Consider the following 18,888-nt stretch of genomic DNA (forward strand, 5'->3'; position numbering starts at 1 on the left):
AGAGCTAGGAGGAAAAAGCTACAACAGTGTGTTAAATTACTGTTGCTGCATTATTTCATTGTGTGTATGTAATTATTTATATATAATCTCCCCCTTTCTAGCTAGGGTAGTGATGAAGGCAGAGTTTATGGTACCCACAGGTGCTGCAACGTGTGCGCACATCGCGGGCTGCAGGAATCTCAGGGTTTATTCTGAAATGGAGGCCGGTCTTGGCGGGAGGTTCGGAGCAAGTGACGGGGTGACTCGGCAGCGACCTCTTTTCAATTAAATGTGATGAATGTGTGGAGAGTTTCATTTATGTAACTCTTATAATCTTTTCTTTCTCCAGACAGGAATACATTAGGTGTTTGGTCATGTTCAGCAAAAGGTAAGGAGAAAAGGCTACAAAACATAAATAACTAATGTAATCTATGTAGGCCTCTCTGCTTCCGTCTACTGACCTGTGTACCCGTTCCCTCTCGTTCCTTTTTTTTCCCTCCGCTCGTTCCCAGGGGTAGACTAGGAACCAAAATTGGCCCTGGAAAATCTTTTGCAAATGGCCACATGTTGCGTGGAGCAAAGATGGATAGCGAGCCATCGCAGCACCGCCACACAGCGCTTGGATGAGGCTATCCATGAACAGTTTTGTTGTAACCCTCTTCGACCTATTTTGGGGGCCTATACAGCCACATTTGTCTTTCAATCCAATCAAAGGAAATGTAGAAATCCAAGAATCTCTTTTCCCCGGACCTCTTCACACCTGTTAATACCTGCTCCTTAATAAGCTGACCTGCAGCAATCACAACCAGCTGCATGGAAGTCCCCTGACTCCCTCATCTGTGCTGGACACCATTGGCATTCCGCAGTGCAGGTATTTGTGTTCTAGCATAGGCACAGGACCCAGCCTAATAATAGCAGGTGCAAGGCATGTGTACGGACTGTAGTATAGCTGTAGGACATCTACCCAGGTACAGGCATAGGACCTATTCCAATAATAGCAGGTATGAGGCTGGTTTACAGGCCTAATGTCAGGTACCTGGACGATCGAGGCAGGTGAGAATATTCTCAGGAGTTCTGGAGACAGCACAGCCCCAATGCACAGGGAAGAATCTTCCAGGACCCTTAAGGTCACCCCCAGTGGACCCTCCCTCCCCGTAGACAGGAGTTGCTATGTGACACGCCCCATTCCCTTGAATTCAATGTGGAATAGGAAACTAAAGCGGATGAGAACAAAAACAGGGATTAATAGAGTGAAAATTGTATGACAACAGGTATCCCCTTAAGTAACAGAAAAGTAGGTACCTGCTATCTGTGCAACCTCGCCAGTAAATCTAAGATTGCTTGAAATACACCATCGAGAAGTAGAAACCGTACTAAGACCAAATTAATAGGATCCTAAATACCTAGCAAGTTTATACCTATGAGTCAGGATTAGCAGGTTGGAGGTGTTGTTCTCCCAGGGAAGTAAGACCATTGCAAGAGCATGATGCTGAGGAAGGGAACAGTCTTTATAGTGAACTGAGCAAGAGAGTCGCTCTCTGATGCATAAGAGAAACATGATCCTGAACTGCTGGTACTAAACTGTTTGTTGGAAGAGATATCGGAATGGACATGGGATGGTTGCCCGAGTTTACATGAAAAGTGGTGTACTGAATGGAAGTATGAAACGAATCATAGGTGAATTCAGCAAGGGCCAATAACCAGGTCCATTCTTTTTCATAATCCGTCACGAAACACCAGAGGTGTTGAGCCACCGTTTGATTTGCTCTTTTGCTTTGACCTTCGCTCTGGGGATGGTAGGCAGCAGAGTAATGAAGTTGGATAACCTACTCTTTTTACCTAGAGCCTTCCAGAATACGATACAAATGGAGTTCCTCTATCAGTTATGATGTTGTGAGGTACTCGTGTATATGGCTATTTAGAAAAAAACAGAGCCAACGTAGGAGCTGACGGTATGTTTTTTAATGCGACAAAGTGAGCCGTCTTGGTGAAGGAATCTTAACATGGTCATGATGACGGTGCATCTGTTTTATTTCATTAGATCTGTTATAAAATCCATAGTGCAGGTCTGCAAAGGGTCTTCAGGAATCTGTAAGGGATGAAGTAACCCCATAGGTTTGTTTCAAACTGTTTTGGAATGGGCACATACCCCACACCCTTGAACGCAATCTATGGTATCTTTCTTAATGGTTGTTAGGCAGAATTACATGCAGTACCCTTTGGTACAAGCCTGTACTACACAGTTATGTGGTAGCAGTGGCTGAGCAGCCAGACTTATCTCAGAGTAATGTGAGCAGTACAAGATGTTGCACAAAGGACTTGCAATCATAGTAGTTCAAACAAACACTATTCAGGGTTTCTTGGTACAAGAATATACATTTATTTACACAGTCATTTGGAAAACATTCCACTAGTAGGGAAGAAGCTCAATTTCACAATCTAATACACTACTGTACACAACCACTACATCTCTGAACAAGTTAAGCTCCCTTGAAGTGGGAGCAAAATGACACTTCAGTTACTTTCAAAAGGTGTAGAAAGATAGGGTTAAAAGAATTTAAAGCACAATGACTTCCATAGGCTGGGCAAATAGTTTCACTTCACTACAACCAGCAATTCAATAGGCCTGGGCCAAAGTCAATGGGGGTCATTACAAGGTTGGCGGTAGGGGTTTAATGGGGCCGGTAGAGCTCACGAGACCCGGTAAGGGTGACCAGGCGGGTCCCGCGAGCAGACCAGGGTGCTAACAACTGGCCAGTTGTTGGCACCCTCCCCATTCCCATTGAGCCCTATGGGGGCTTGAATGGGAATGGGGAGGTACCGGGTCCGGATTCCTTAAAAGAGGAATTAACGGGTCCTCCAAGGTTGGAATGGCCTGGTAATTCCTCATTCGAGGAACCCGGACCCGGTACCCGGTAAGGGGGTAGCCATGCCGCTAATAGCAGCATGGCTACTTCCAACCTTGTAATGACCCCAATGGTTCAGAATATTGGATAGGATAGCACGGTTCTGGTAGTAAACGGTTAAGTCTTTGCCAATGTTCGAGGAAGTAGTTTGCCAGAAAAAGTTATGTCGGTTTAGGAGCAAACAAGGCCCCAAAAGTTAGGAAAGTTTCTCAAACTTTCACTGCGGCAGAAAGGATTTCCACACTGCCCAGGGAAGAGGCCACAGGCTTGGCTAAGCGTCGGTTTTAAGGTGCGAGTGCCTTTAAAGTCACTAAACTGGTATCCTTCTCACTGGCTATCCGGTTTTCAACAGCACTCTGATGAAAATTCGGCCAGTATGGAGACGGTGTCCAGGCGGCTTACGAGTTGGTTGTTCCCACCAGCTCAAAGGAAGAAATTGTCCTTGAAGGAGCTTCTCTGTCGATGGAGTTTCAGGCAATTCGGACCTGCAGCAGGGCTTCACTGGGCAAACCAAAGGTCCAGGAGTTGCAGCAGTTGTCTTCCTTCAGCTGGTCTTCGATTCTTTTGTTGCAGTGGTCGACTCTGCCTTCCAGTCCTGGAGACTCGCCTTTCTCCCATTCATTCAGCCTGGCTGTCACTCACCCAGTAGGAGGGCTGTCCTTGCCGGACTGTCAGCCAGCCAATCACACCAGAGTGCATTCAGGTCTCCTAGGAGACTAAGCACAGGGAGTTTCGGGCACCTCCCTCACATCCTGTCCACCCCAGACACTCGGGTGCCAGAGGGGGGCTTCAACACTGACCCCGCCAAAGGTCATCGAACAAAGGGACCAAACCTGGTTTGGCGCGCAAAGTTAAACACAAGAAGGACCTTTCCTAAATGAAACGGCGAAAAAAGATGACCAATCTGTTTTTACTGATAGGTCATGGGCGCCATAGTGAAAAACATGGCTGACCCGATTTTTGGATACTAGTGTTCGCGGTCAGGAAAAATCATGGTAGTTTGCTCTAAATCCTCTTCCCCAGCCATTTCAAGATGAAAGGGTAACATTTGACTGTTACATGAGTATTTAGACACAGGGAATGCTAAGCAACCCCTCCAGCGCTCTATAGGAAGATGGTGTGTGCTGGGTCTATGAATTTAAAAGGACTAGCAAAGTAGTCGGTCCCAGAGGTATTTAAACCATGGGGAGTCTGAAAGACACCCCTGTGCCACCGCACTGAAGGTGCTGTGTGACACACAAGAAAAAGGTGATGCCTATGGAGTTGTTTATAACTCCATATCCAAAGAACACAAAAGTAAAACGCACATCAAAATACATCGGGTGGTTAACCATAACCATTGTTCATGATAAAGTAACCCTTGTTCTTCGGTACTGGTCCTGTCTTGTTGGAGAAACTCTTGTTTAGATTCTGGAGTGTCTGCATTGAAGAGCAGGTCTTTGAGATAGTTTTATCAGGGGAAACAAAAGGTATCCCTGGGGCTTTATCTTCAGAATCTTTGTATGCACGTTAAAGAGCTTCACCGTCTTTAGGAAACCTATGTTTCAGTGATTTGTGTACACCGTGAAGACATGATTGGCTCCTTCAAGGAGATATAATATCCAGTTTAAGAATTAACCCTGCTTAGCCAATAACTGACTTTCAAAGATACTGGTGGTTTTTTTTTGTTTTGTTTTTTACACATCAGAATTCAATGTAGGGGAGTAATGAGCGATAGGATGTACTTGTTGGGACATGTTTTTGTTGTGGTAGCAGTAGGGCTCCCAGGGCATGGTTAGAAACGTTAGTTTCCAAAATGTATGGTAGTTCGCGATCTGGCAACCGAGTACCACATACTATATTGCAAACCTTGTAATGAAGTCACCCACTTCATAATGCGCCTCGAGACTCCTTCCAGACCACCTTTGGTGTATATCCCAATTAAAGGCTTATGGTCAGTACAGACCGAGAATTCCCTGCCCCACAGAAATCTTATGAATTTCTCCACTCTCCAGACACAAGCCAACGCTTCTTTTTCTACCACTGAGTATCTGTTCTCAGGTCCTTTGAGAGACCTAGATGCAAACGCAATTGTGTGCAGACCCACTTGATCCTCCTGCATTAAGACTGCACCTATACCATAGTCACTGGCATCAACTATCAGCAGAGTACGTTTATCTTCTTCAAAGGTTCTCAAAATAGGGGCATTGGCAATGGAATCCTTAATTCTGTCAAAGTCCTCCTTGCATAACTCATTCCACTTAAAGGTAATACCCTTGCGAGTCAACATTCTCATATTTCTTGACATATCAGACAGGCCTCTAATAAACTTGCCATAAAATTCAACTAGGCCAAGAAAAGACAAAACATCTCCTTTAGATTTGGGTGCTTCCATCCTACAAATGGCTTCTATGGCTTGCTCTTTGGGTTTGACCCCTTCCCCTGTGATTTTGTGGCCAAGATGCACTACTTTGTCAGCTTTGAAAGTGCATTTCTCCAAAGACACCGTGAGACCTGCTTCTTTAAGTATATTTAAAACTCTCTCTAGTCGCTTATCATGTTCCATTTCATCTTTCCCACACACAAGCACATCGTCTTGGTAACACATGACGCCTCTCTCGCTTCCTAGTAACTTGTACATTATGCTTTGAAAAACACTTGCTGCCGAAACCAATCCGAATGGCATACGCACACATCTGAAAAGACCAATTGGTGTAATGAATGCTGTGAGTTCCCTGGAGTCGGGATGCAACGCCACCTGATGGTAGGCAGATTTTAAGTCAAGAATGGGGAAGACCCTAGAACCAGACACACCCACTAAAAGGTCATCTATCCTGGGCAAGGGAAAACCTATCTGTTCAAATGTGTGAGGTCAATGCATAGTCGTAAAGGCCCATTACTTTTTTACACTACTACTATAGGACTAACCCACTCTGAAGAATCAATCTTCTCTATCACTCCTTCTCTTTCCATCCTCTTCAATTCTTTCTCTACACCTTCTCTGAGAGCTAGAGGAATTGTACGCAGCTTGGCAATTTTTGGAATGGCATCTCTCCTTAAATGAATTTTATGCACAAACCCCTTCAAACATCCTAATTTATCAGATGTGGAATTGGTCTGTACTCTTGTGTCACCCACAGTGATGATGATGATGGTGGTGGTGGTGCTCTCACTCCCCACCGCCAACACCTGATCAGGGTGGCTTGCTTCAAGTCGTATTCTAAGTTCTGCTTGATCACTCCAAGACAGAAGTTCTCCACCTCTATTGGCCACATGGACAGTCCCTGTCGACCATCTGTCTTTAAACTGCAACTCCGCCTCAAAACATCCTATGATTTCTGTGGGGACATTTCCATAAGCATTCGCTCTCACAATGTTCTCCCACAAATTACAGCATCCAAACTTTTCTCTCCACACCTGCACACTTATCAAAGTGTAATCCGCTCCACTATCCATGAGCATCGAGACTGGTACCCCTCCAATTATCACAGTGGCATAAGGTTTCTTTTTCTTTACCTTACCACCATTGGCATTAACTGAAACACAACCTCTCTACCAGTATCACCGTCTGGGTCATCTTCATGTTCTACACTAACTTCATGTACTTGACCCGTATTTGCATTGAAATTCCTACAAAACCTGGCAATGTGTCCTCTCACCCCACAGTCATTACATATAATGTGAATTGCATAACACTCTTTATCAGATGCCAGATGTGACAGGCTCCCACACTTGAAACACCTCCTCCCTGGAGGAACCATGGAGCAACCAGAGTCTCTAACACTCCTAAAATCATTAGTCTCGCTGGGTGGTCCTTTGGTCACCCTCATGGATGACCATTGTTGGGCCCCTCGCTCTGGGGGTAGCACCTTGACGACTCTCTGGCCTTCTGCCCATTTGTGTAGAGTGTGGTGAAGGCCCTGCACCATGTCTCTGCACCACTTTGGAAACCTTCTGTATTGCTCCTTCATTGTCATCTGACTTGGGCTTATCAAGAGATGGATTGTCAACTTGAAGTGCTCTTATGCATTTATCTGTATGCTCTACTGTTTTCACAATCTAAATTGCTCTGTCTAGAGAAGGGTTTCTTTCCTTCCACAATTCCTTTCTGATATTGTCATTAGAACACTTGATCATCAACTGATCCCTTAAGTGCTCGTCTTGACAATGGTCAAATCTACATTTAATGGCCAAACCCCTCAGGGCAGTAACAAAATCCTAAATGCTCTCTCCACTCTTCTGGCTCCTTGTAGCAAACTTGTATCGTTCCAGTATTGTGTTCTCTTGAACACAATAATGCTTATCCAATTTTGCTAATGTTTTTTCAAAAGGTCCCCCTCAGGAATATCTGAAGGTTCTGTGAGTTTTTTTCAATACCTCCTGCCCTGAAGCACCCAAACAATGAAAGAGCAACGCCTCTTTGTGCTCATTGGAGAAGTTAGGCCCAAACACTGCCAACACATACTTATGAAATCCCTCCTTCCAGTCCAACCAACGCACTCTAGGTTTGCCTGGTGTTGGAAGAAAGAATATCGGAGCTTTTACATTAGCCATGCTCAAGACTGTATAATATCACCTTCAGATACAAGCAATTACTCTGTTCAAGAGTAGAGCACCTTAAAGTTATAAGTACTTAGAGACGCATCCCCAATCTGCAAAGAAAAATTATCAGAATTTCCATACATGCACCCACCAATGTCATCACACACATGAGTTCGCAGCCGCAAACTATTGCTCTGTTAATCACAAGTGCCCTTCAACATTAAGAAACTGTTGCATCGCTCCGAGAAGCAGGAAATTGAAACAGGCCAAAGATGGAAGCCATGTTTTAGGGTCCCTTATTCTAAGAGCGTGTTGATGTGCGGCTGCAGCGAGAGCATCGACAAAGACGGCGGCTGTCACACTCCAGGGTCCCTTCCTCGGGACTGCAGTGACGTGCAGATGTGGAACAGGAGAATGGCAAAGCACAGTTCCGTTCGCCTCCTCAAAAGTAAACAGTGGGCGGCGGGTGCAATTATAGCGTCCAGGGACTGTATCAGGTCACAATCAGGTAACAGTACCGTTTTGTCAACCAAGCAGTTAAAATCTCTGTACACATTCAACTTGATATATCCAGACCTTCGTCCACGAAACTGTCCTTGGAATTCTCGGGCACTCTCTTTCCAATGTCGAGGAGCGGTGTCTCTTCGGTACCAGCATTCCGCTCTGGGGCAAATGCTTGGTTCTCCAGGCTCTCCTCACTTGTATGCGATTTCCTTTCGCCGGTGACACTGTTCCTGTTCACCCGCACGTCTGGTGAACTCCAAACTGCTAATAAATTACTGCTGTTTGCCAGGGGCCGTGACTCCCTGGGCCAGTCCTCGTCGCCAATGTTAAATTGTAAGGATACACCCCAAAGACATGACTTGGGTTGAAGGGGGGTTTATTCAAAAGATAGGTTCATCCAGGAGAAACAGCCCCCAGCCATGGACTGCCTTGTCCACCTCTCTCCCTCCTCCTCCAACTCTCACTGTCTAGGATCCGGAACCTTTCCTGAAGGATAACAAGTAGGTTCCACGGTAACTAGGATACATGATGCAGGTAGCATGGTATCAACAATACATGAGAGATGTACATGGATGACACTAAGCTCCTCCTAACAGTCATTTTATCAGTTTAGAAGAAAGGAGGCTGAGTCTGTGATCAAGATAAGGGGCATTGATCGCCTTGGAATTTAAGACATTTTGTTTCTTCAAATCTATATGGGGGTTGTGATGCTTTAGCCAGGGTATTCAAGAATTATCTGGTAGTGTGGAGCCGAATTACTGCCCCCCAGAGCCCCGAGCATGCTCCCACCTGCCCTCTGCTGCTGCTGCTGCTGCCTGACTGCCTGCTGCCCACGTGCCCTTCTATTTGGTGCCTGCACATCAACCAGGGTTCCAGTTGCTGTGTCCACCCCTGCTGGAACAGAAGACTCCCGACTGGGATACCATCGCTCCACAGTCCCAGGACCCAGTTGCCCACCCACGCCTGCCTCGGGGGTCGCCATGTCGGGGCAAACACCATCTGAGACCACTGGTGACCCCCAGTCAGAGAGGCAGAGGGCCACCAGCTTCAGTGTGAAGGAAGTTGGTGTCCTGGTGGAGCATGCCCTGGGGCATTATGATGCCCTCTTCGGAATATCACGCGCCAACAAGGAAGGACGGTAGAGGATCTGTGATGATGTAGTGGTTGCCATCAACACGAGGGGGTGGCAACCCGTGACATCAAGCACGTCAAGAAGCGCTAGAACTACTTCAGGTCCAGGACCCTACACAAGGCCCGGCGCCTCGCGGAGGGGGGCCGGGTCAGCATGAGTGACATCCAGACGAGGGTCCAGGAACACGTATGCCCAGCGCTCCACGCCCAGATCCTTCGGAGTAAGACCCGTCTGGAGTTGAGCGGTAAGTGGCCAAGCATTGGTGTGCGAGACAGGGCATGTTGCAGTGTGCATGTAGTCTGATACTTGCCTGCATGTGTGACATGGGCCATGTATGGATGTATGTGTGCAGGGACATCATGGTCATGCATGTGAGACCAGTAATGTGCGAACCACATGGTTGGTGCATGAGTTCCACTGCTACATGGGAAGCTGTATGGCAAATGCACACATGAAAGCATTCCAGTGTCTGTTCTTGAACATGGTGGGGGTGTGAGGGATGGGTGCTGATGTCATGTACATGTATGGTGCACGTGTGTGTGTGTGTCTGTGTCTGAGAAGTGTCTGTGACTTCTATACGCCATGGATTCATGACACATGTCCGTGATGATGTGTAGATTCACTCATGCAGTGCGGTCACCGTTGTATGCACTGTGTCTATCCACTGTGTCTGTGGTGTACAAGGCATGATGCATGACCCTCCGGTGATGTGTGTGCATGGGATCAGTGTGAGCCAGGATGCATGTAAGTTTGAAGGCAACATTTTGATTAATAGAGGCCCTTGTACATGGATGCTGATTGCAGGCGCAATGCCTGTTTATGTATGTGTTTTGCGGGCATTCACCCATGTGTTGTGGAGGGACAGGATGGAAGTGACGTTAGACACTGCCACTCATGTGTTATTGCTTCCTGTCTAGGGGAATATTGTACTGTACCCTGATGCTTGTGTTCTATGTCTCCCTCTACGCAGCGTCAAGTGAAGAAGAGGGCGGAGAAGGCGCTGTGGAGCCAAGCGGCGGGGATGCCCCCACTGGGCGGCGACGCAAGGCCCAGCCACCCTCCCAGGACTTGCCATCATCCGGGAGCGAGGGGGCTGGTGCCGCGTCTGCCACTATGGCTGTGGCGGAAGGGCCGGGTGAGCCCCCACAGGGGCTTGCAATGGCGGAAGACGGTACGAGACATCCAGGTTGGTGGTCTCCACAGAGGAAGAGGAGCCCGCAACTGAGCCGCACATTGGGGCTGGTGGGGGTAGTACCACTGGTGCAAGTGTTGCAGTCCAGGGTCAGGAGGCAGCACAGGTCACCGCGGAGGGGCCTGTGCATGTCCCTGTCCTTGACCCTGTGACTGCACCACCATGCACCAGCAGGGAGGCCCCGTCCCAGGCCCGTCCGCAGAAAGGGGAGTGCCATGTCATCTGCCTCTCCACTACCTGCGGACGAGGGGTCCCATGAACGTATGGGCGCCGGCTTATTGGTGTCACGTTGCGCCCACGTGACATTCGTTCTTCCTGGGCAGAGAACGCCTGCCATCACGAAGAGCAGCGTTGCGACGTGGAACTGTTGGGAGGGGCCCTGGTTGGTGGGTTCCTACATGTGATGCGCACTCTGGCGGACCTCTCCTCTGTGGAGACTATGTGCTAGTCGTTCTTCCGGCCCAGATTCCAACAGGGCCCACTGTGGACCTGGCCTGAACAACACAGCCAACTTGGTGGAGATCCCATCCCTGCCACAGTCGGGAGTTGGCGGTCCAGCAGGGGTGGACACCAGCAGATGGAGGATGTGCAGGCACCATCGGACAGGGCACATGGACAGCAGCAGCAGGAGCAGGCTCTAGGTGGGAGCAATGATGGCTCGGGGACATCAACATCTGAGGGGCAGGCATCGGCCAGAAGGCAGGAGGACCCTGGAATGGGTGTGTCTTCTGTGTGGCTGCGGTTGGGCCAGCGTATAGGTGCGGAGCGGGCGGAATTCTCCATGCGTCGGGCGTTGAGGCGAGCGGAGTGCCTCGAGGCGAGACCTTGGGGCCAGGACAGAGGCCCGCCTCCAGCAAATAGACATGGAGTTCGATGATGCCCTGGCCGAAAACATCAATGAGTGAGCCGCAGGACTTGCCCGTCGCCATTGTAAATAGTTTATAGTGTTAGGTTTCCTTTTATTTTTTTTATTTTGGGGCTTTTGGACTATGCCCCACACTTTTGTAAATAGTTTTTCTTGTTAGGTAGGTTATTGGATAGGTTTCATTTGTTTCGTTGGGCTCATGGACCCTTGAAAATTGTATTGTACATAGTTGGACGTTGGATTTATTTGGACATTTTAATTTCATTTCACCGTGGATCAATGGATTTACCTTTTTGCGTTTCATTTGGATTTGGTTTGGTGGACAGAGAGGTTTGGCCATTTCTCTTTTGGACTTGGATCCTTTTGAGGATTTTTTTTTTTTTTAATTTGGACATGCATTTAATTTCATGTTTGCCATTATTTTATGCTTTTAGTACTTTCAATTGTTTTTCATGTTAATACATTTTGATCTGTGGGATTCACTCATTGGGTTCATGCATGTTGACATGTGGGTTTACTCAATGCTACTCAATACTATGTTTGTACCTACCTGCAACGTAACCATTGTTGACTGTTTTAATTGTAACTGTAACCGGATCTAATTTACGCGCCCTTATGCCCCCGTGCTTGGCTGTGCTTTATATATAAATACAAATGGCAACGTGTGTGTGTGTGTGTGTTGTGTGTGTGTGTGTGTGTGTGTGTGTGTGACGGACATGTGTTGATGTACATAGTTGACTTTTGGTTTGTGTCATGAGATGGGCATGTCACTACTGAGTGGGTGGGGGGACATGAGTGGGGGCCTACTGGCAGGTGCCCCTGACTGATGGGGGGGGGGGGTGGTGGGGGTGCAGGGGGACATGAGTGGGGGGTCTGCTCGCAGGTTCCCCTCACTGATGGGGGGGGGAGGGGGGTGCAGGGGGACATGAGTGGGCGGTCTGCTGGCAGGTGCGCCTCACTGCTGGGGGGTGGGGTTGCAGTGGGACATGAGTGGGGGCCTGCTGGCAGGTGCCCCTGACTGCTGGGGGGGGTGGAGGTACAGGGGGACATGAGTGGGGGCCTGCTGGCAGGTGCCCCTGACTGCTGGGGGTGCAGGGGGACATGAGTTGGGACCTGCTGGCAGGTGCCCCTCATTGATGGGGGGGGGGGGGGCGGTGCAGGGGATCATGAGTGGGACATGAGTGGGGGCCTGCTGCCAGGTGCCCCTGACTGCTGGGGGGTGGGGGTGCAGGGGGACATGAGTGGGAGCCTGCTGGCAGGTGCCCTTCACTGCTGGGGGGTGGAGGTGCAGGGGGACATGAGTTGGTGCCTGCTGGCAGGTGCCCCTCACTGATGGGAGGGCTGGGGGTGCAGGGGATCATGAGTGGGGCCTGCTGGCAGGTGCCGCTGACTGATTGGGGTTGCAGGGGGATATGAGTTGGTGATCACGAGTGGAAGGTGACATGTGTGCTGGCTGGGGGGCATGGCCAGGGGTGCAGGGTAGTCCCCTGTGTTGTGGGTTGCCTGCAGGGACCGTGGATGGGGTGGAGGGCACACCTGGGAGGACCCACACTGCCAATTCACGTGTGGGACTCCCCGTGCACTCCACTAGATACACGTACCTGCTCTGACAGCGGAATCGCGTGTAAAACTTCCCTCACACCCCAGTAATACACGTACCCCACTCGCACAGGGCCCTTAGCGTGTAAAATTTCCCGCGAACCCCAGTAATACATGTACCCCACTCGCACAGGGCCAATCGCATGTGAAACTTCCCGTGAACCCCAGTAATACGCGTTCCCCGCTTGCCGTGTGCTGTGTGGCGGCCATGTATACTGGTACAGGGTTAGCGCAGTCCTTTGCGCTGGATTGGTGATTTTGATGGCTTTTCCCTGCGCTAGGGGCATTCTTGGGGGCGTAGCTGGCGCTGCTGCAGGGTCGCTGCGCTACGGCTGGTTTTGGTAGCTAAAATCCACGAATACGCTGTGCGCGGAAATTGATTTTAGTGCACGCGGCTGGCGCAGACACTCGCACGCGCACACTGTGCGCCAGCCGCGTGCGCCACTTGTGTGCTAAATTCTATGAATTACCCCCTTAATATCTCACATAACAAAACAACTATGGTGAGGAGATACAGTAAAGAACCAATATGTAAAAAATGCAGATTCCGCAAACAAAAAGAATCCCTAAGTCACCTGATATTATTCTGCACAGAATTGAGAGATGTAAGAAATATATATCTCAGGTGTAACATCGTAGATCTATGCGACCTAGACTCAATAAAATGGTGGAATTTGATATGATTGTGGAACAACGAAATCCAAATTCCTCTAACAATTATTTAAAGTGTTAGCACACCCTAGCGAGAACGATGACAACTAGGACTACCAAAAGTTGGTAAACTAAGCAAAATCAACTAAAACTCTGCTGCACAAAACTTTAATGTTTATTTTAGATTAGCATTAAAGTGTAAATTGACTACTGTTTGTATCTGATTCGGCTGGCTTTGTCTGCTGTGTATGGTCTTTTAAAATTAAACTGTAGATTGTGAAAGATTTGTAATAAACCATATACACTTAATAAAAAGAAGGTTTTGCTTTACATTTCATGTGCTTTCATTATTTATGGCAATGCCTTGGAAGAAAACCACATTACATAATAAACTAGCCTTTCATAGTAAACTAACCATACGCTATATACATTGTCATAAATATGTTGAGCAATGGGAGTATGGCTTTAGTTTTATTCTCCCCATCCTGCAAGCAAAGTCTCAAAAGCATCATGTAGATTAAAGTGAGCAAAACAAATCCCCCTTGGGTTGTATAACCATAGTCATTATTTCATAAAGTATGCAACATTATGCACCCTTCTCACTTCTGATCACTCCCTCCCATTCCCATTTCTAAAGGGACAAAAGACCCTGTTATAGTACCCCCCCCTCCCACCAGTGCCTTATGGCTCACATTCTAATCCTCCAACGTGAGGACCCTCTGCTGCCCGGACTTCCTTGGAAACGGGTAAGGTGTCCTGCTGCCAGGACAATGAGCGTGCTGAGCAGGAATTGATCAGCACTCATTGTCTTACCAGCGAGACACCTTTGCTGTTGGGCACCCTCTTTGAGGTGCCGTACGGGAGAGGTGTCCCAATGACCAATGTCCCACTCTGGCTCTTAAAAGAGCCATGGGGGTCAGCTTGCCGTTCCACTGCCTCTCCCGCTTGGTAGTCCACTGCTTGGAGCCATTTGAACACAGGAAAACATACCTTAATTTTGATCTGTCAAAATCTTGTAGATAAAAATCTTTCAGCATGTACACGTATAAGGTGCTGTGCAGAGCCCAAGTTTGGAGATATATGGCATTTAGAAATGGATAGCAAGTATACTTGGTCATCCACTGCACTGCATTAACGAATGGCTGCTGCCTTTGAATGAAAGGAAATATCAAGGGAATTGCTGACATTCCAGTGAATCTGGTCCTTTCGGCCATGGCTTCATAGTTCAGCTAGGTCAAGTCAACTTAGCCCAAAATTTCAGGGGTGATGAAGTCTGGTCTGCTCAATGGACGTTGCGCCACTGTTTCCATGTGTTATTGTATATGTACATATACATGTCAATGGAGGTGCTGGGTGCATTTGTGTATGAGTGAGAGTGTATGCAAGCATGTGTGTGTTGTCTTTTGTGTCTGAATGAATGATAAATAATGCATTGTTTGTATGTTCTATTGGAAGTAAGTTTGTGAATGTTATGTTGTGTCACTGGATGCATGGCAGGCTTGCTGAAGATGTGTGGGGGCCCAGTTGAATTTTAAAGATACGCCACCAGTCCTATCATGAAAGTTACAACAGAGCGTTAGCAATGGACTCTTGTGGTGTAGTAGTCTATTATCCCTCGGTGTTTTTGTTGTTTGACTGATCTACAAAATCACAGCGGAATTGACAGTTGTCATTTTCGCTGCGACTACCTTTTTACCTCGATACAAAAAAACAAACCCATTTCCCCCAAACCGCCAGTACACCCAAAAACCCCCCGCCCCCCAACTTCCCTTTTCTCCATCGGCTGCCTCTCCTGTACCCTGCACCGTCAGATCCATCCAACGCGGGTTGGATCTGACGCTGCAGGGTCCCGTTTTCTTTGTTTTTGTTGGGTCCCCTGCCACCAATGCTGAGGACGCAGGGGACACCCCCGCAACTGCTGAAGCCAAAAATACCAAACATAGGGAATGGGAGATGCCCCCGCAACCCCAGCTCTTCATGTTCGGTATCTTCGGCTTTGAACTAAAGGTGGTGACCGAATTCAGTCAAATCTACCATTCGACCCCATTTTTACGAACAATTTGGCTGTAACAATCCCTAAGAGCCACCATTCGCCCTCCCACAGCCCCCCGCCCCCAAACATTTTCAGCAAAGTTACTCCACTGCATAGGGTGCAACCGTATGATTACTGTCTTTTTTTCATTTATGGTGAGAAAGTTGGCAACAGTGTAGTCTCTAAATGTACTCAGTAAACGCTGTAAACCAATTGGAGTATGGTCGAAGAGCAAACAGTCATTTGCATATGCGGTCCAACATATTTTGACTCCTTCCACCATTGGTGGAGCGAATGCAGCTTCTTCTAGTTTAGCTTTGTCATCAGAAACAGAGGTTGAAGATGGTGTGTGCGAATATGCACCCTTGTCGGAGGCCGTTCGAGGCATCAATCAAAGGGGATAAACCGCCCTAATTATTCTGCCTAACCTGCAGCATTGACCCCTCATGTAAATGAACTAATATAGAAAGGAGGTCCAAAGGCATCCCTAATCGATAAAAACTATGCTGTTTGTATAAACCCCACCTGGGCCCTGTCAACTGTATAACCTCTGTAAAGGCAAACGTCCTTTTTTCTAGGCTTTTGGTAGACAGGATCTCGCTGTAACACCCTCGATCTACCCCTCCCTGCACTGCAGCTAAGTCATTTTCGTGCAACAGCGCCCCGATGCCTCTGGGCTGTGTGACGCTTTACAAATGTAAAAAAATAAAATATTTTCCCCAAAGCCACATCTGTCCACCTTGTCAAACGCCATCGATAAATCGATGGAGGCGATATAGATTGGTACCGAGCCCTTTCTCCACGCCTTTGCCTGCATAACATTCAAGAGCAGACCACAAGCATCCGTTCCCACACCTCTCCTGAAGCCAAATTGAAATCTGGACAAAATGCTGTTAGACTTAATCCAATCTTGGATATACTTTAAGATAATTCCAGAGAATAGCTTGGAGTCTGCATCTGTAAGGGCGATTGGCCTATAGTTTTTAGGACAAGACCGATCATCTTTCTTCTAGATGGGCACAACAAAGGAAATGTGCCATGAGAGGGGAATTGTGCGAGTCCTAACAATGTCATTAAAGCGTATATACACGATTTTTGCCCTGAGACCATGATTTTGCTTAAAGACGGCGTTTGCAAGACCATTCGGTTCTGCCGCCCTAGATGCTGATACCTTCTGAATCGGAGCTTCAACATCCGCCTGTTGGATCTTAATTAGCCACACGGCATCTCGTACACCCTCTGGGAGTAACAAATGACACTGAGCTGGTTTGTACAGATCCCCAAAATGTCCAGCCCATTGTAGTTCAGAAATAGAGCAGGAAAGGGCCTCACAGTTCCTGGCTAATTTGGTTGTTCATAAGAGCCCAAAAGGTTTTAGCTGTGTTGGAAATCATATTTTCACTGTCTGCCTGATAAAGTGCAGCACATTGAGCCTTGATATTGTATTTCCATTTGCTGTTAATCTTTTTCCTTAATTTCAATTTTTTAGACAATGGAAAACTGGTTTTTGTTTGGGTACGCAGCTCCCTGGCTCTATTGTTCTTAAAGGTTCTAATCACATGATCATAGATATGCAAGTGTTTTTTCCGAGCACCAGAATTTGCAGATCGACCCAAAGACTGCCTAATTACATTCCCCACATAATAGCAAAAGGAATCATTAGTGTACACTGTTTTTTTCCCATAGCTAAAGGTGGTAAAATCAGACGGGAAATCTGCATTCAATTTCACAACATTGCCTTTATGCCAAATGATTCTCGTTTTTGCTACATTAACCTGTAAATTGAATCATAATGAAGAAAAACACCCTCCTGTATATGAATGCGCCACACAAAGGAATTGCGTCGTTCTGAACAAGTGTTTGTCACACCCAGTTCAAAATGCACATCAGTGATAACCCTAGATCAATGAATCGTGTTTCGGGTTAAATCCCCTGCATGTTTGTGGTTCTTCACGTCGTCATAGTAAGCTTACTACAACGACGTAAGCTTACTACGACGACGTGAAGAACCACAAACATGCAGGGGATTTAACCCAGTTATTACGTGCATCTACAGACTGCGCAAATAAAACTGTTCATTTCTGGAACAGAGCCCTGAAACACGTGTCACCGATACAGGGCTATCAATGTAGCATGCATTTTGAACTGAGTGTGACAATAAACACTTGTTCAGAATCACGCAATTCCTTTGTGTGGCGCATTCCTATACAGGAGGGTGTTTTTCTTCATTATGATTCAAGTTTAGAGGTGGGGTCTGGGCCTCTAATCCTCCTGGAAGTGCGACACATTCATAGACGATTAAGTTATAATTGGGTCGCAGAGTAACTTCAAGTTGTTGAATAATTAACACCAAGTTTTCAGTATGTAACCTGTAAATTGGATTCACAAAAAGTATCACGCGCATTACTCCACACCCCCACACATTTTTGCTGTAGAATCTTGTGGTTACTGCATCTGGTTCTCAGCAGCTTATAGTCCATTGCCGAATTCATCATTGGTGCAGAGAAAAAAATATCATGAATTACAGTGGTAAACACACCTGAACCAAGTAAAGTGATCTGAGTCATTCTTCAAAAGATCTCAGGCATTATGAAGACCCCATGTCTCTAAAAAGTGTCCCCATATGCGACCCAGTTGTATTCATTCTCTGCCAGATTCAGATTTGTGGAGGGTGGAAGTTCAGCAAAAAATACCTTCAGCTTAAGCTTACGTATTAATTTGTGTAGTTCGTCTCGAGTATTAAACCTACTGCTACTATACGTGGGCACATACTTCGGACCTTTTTAAAGTCTTTGAATTTCATGATTAGACAGTCTCCTTTTGGATAAGTTAACCACTAATTCCGCTGTGTTTGGAATCTGGTTTGCATTCCTTGATTTCTTTCCTTGGCCCCCTCCTCGTCCTTTTCCTTTTTGATTAGTGGTTTTTCTTGTTGCACCTGAAGTGCTTGCTGTTTGACTATCTGTTGTTGTGTTGTCTCTTGGTTCTGTGGTATCAGATTTGGAACTGCTATTATCTGTGGATGTCTTACTGGGTCTAGCTCCTTGAAACTGACACTTGTCGGCCCATGTCTAGACCTGATTATTTAAATATTCCTATGTATCCCGCTTAAATTTCTTAACCTTACAGGCTTCTAGATCTGTGTATCCCTCTAATTTGGTATTAATGTCTAACAATATTTCGCTGAAAGAAGCCGCATCCGTCAAATCAGTGATTTCTTAACTCAATGTTTCAATTTCTTTGTCAAGTTGTGCTATGTTGTTAGATAATTCTTGAATAGTCAATAGAGTTAAGTCCAGGGAACATTTGTTCAATATCAGCTCCCATCTGGCCACAAAATCTTTGCTTTCTTTACAAAGGGTTGGTCGTAACGGAACCCTTAGTCCTCTCGGAATCCTTTGAGCTTTGTAATATCTTCCTAATGTAGCTGAGTTAAGTTTCCTATTAATTGCTTTGTGAATTGCGTATTGTTAAGTGCTTGATTTTGCTTTGCGGATTAGTAGTAGC

General features: G+C 46.9%; 2 protein-coding genes across 2 annotated transcripts in view; both read left to right on the forward strand.

Moving 5' to 3' along the window:
- Positions 1–18,888, forward strand: part of LOC138566117 (zinc finger protein 585A-like) — a 40,766-nt gene that overhangs the window by 12,012 nt on the left and 9,866 nt on the right. The window contains exon 2 of the mRNA XM_069643114.1: positions 329–367. Within this exon, the coding sequence (XP_069499215.1) occupies positions 329–367 (39 nt within the window). The remainder of the gene's footprint in view (positions 1–328; positions 368–18,888) is intronic.
- Positions 1–18,888, forward strand: part of LOC138566128 (zinc finger protein 585A-like) — a 368,140-nt gene that overhangs the window by 4,520 nt on the left and 344,732 nt on the right. The gene's annotated exons all lie outside the window — the stretch shown is intronic.

This window comes from Ambystoma mexicanum, chromosome 2p (assembly GCF_040938575.1).
Source record: "Ambystoma mexicanum isolate Mex_15411 chromosome 2p, UKY_AmexF1_1, whole genome shotgun sequence".
Lineage (NCBI taxonomy): Eukaryota > Metazoa > Chordata > Amphibia > Caudata > Ambystomatidae > Ambystoma > Ambystoma mexicanum.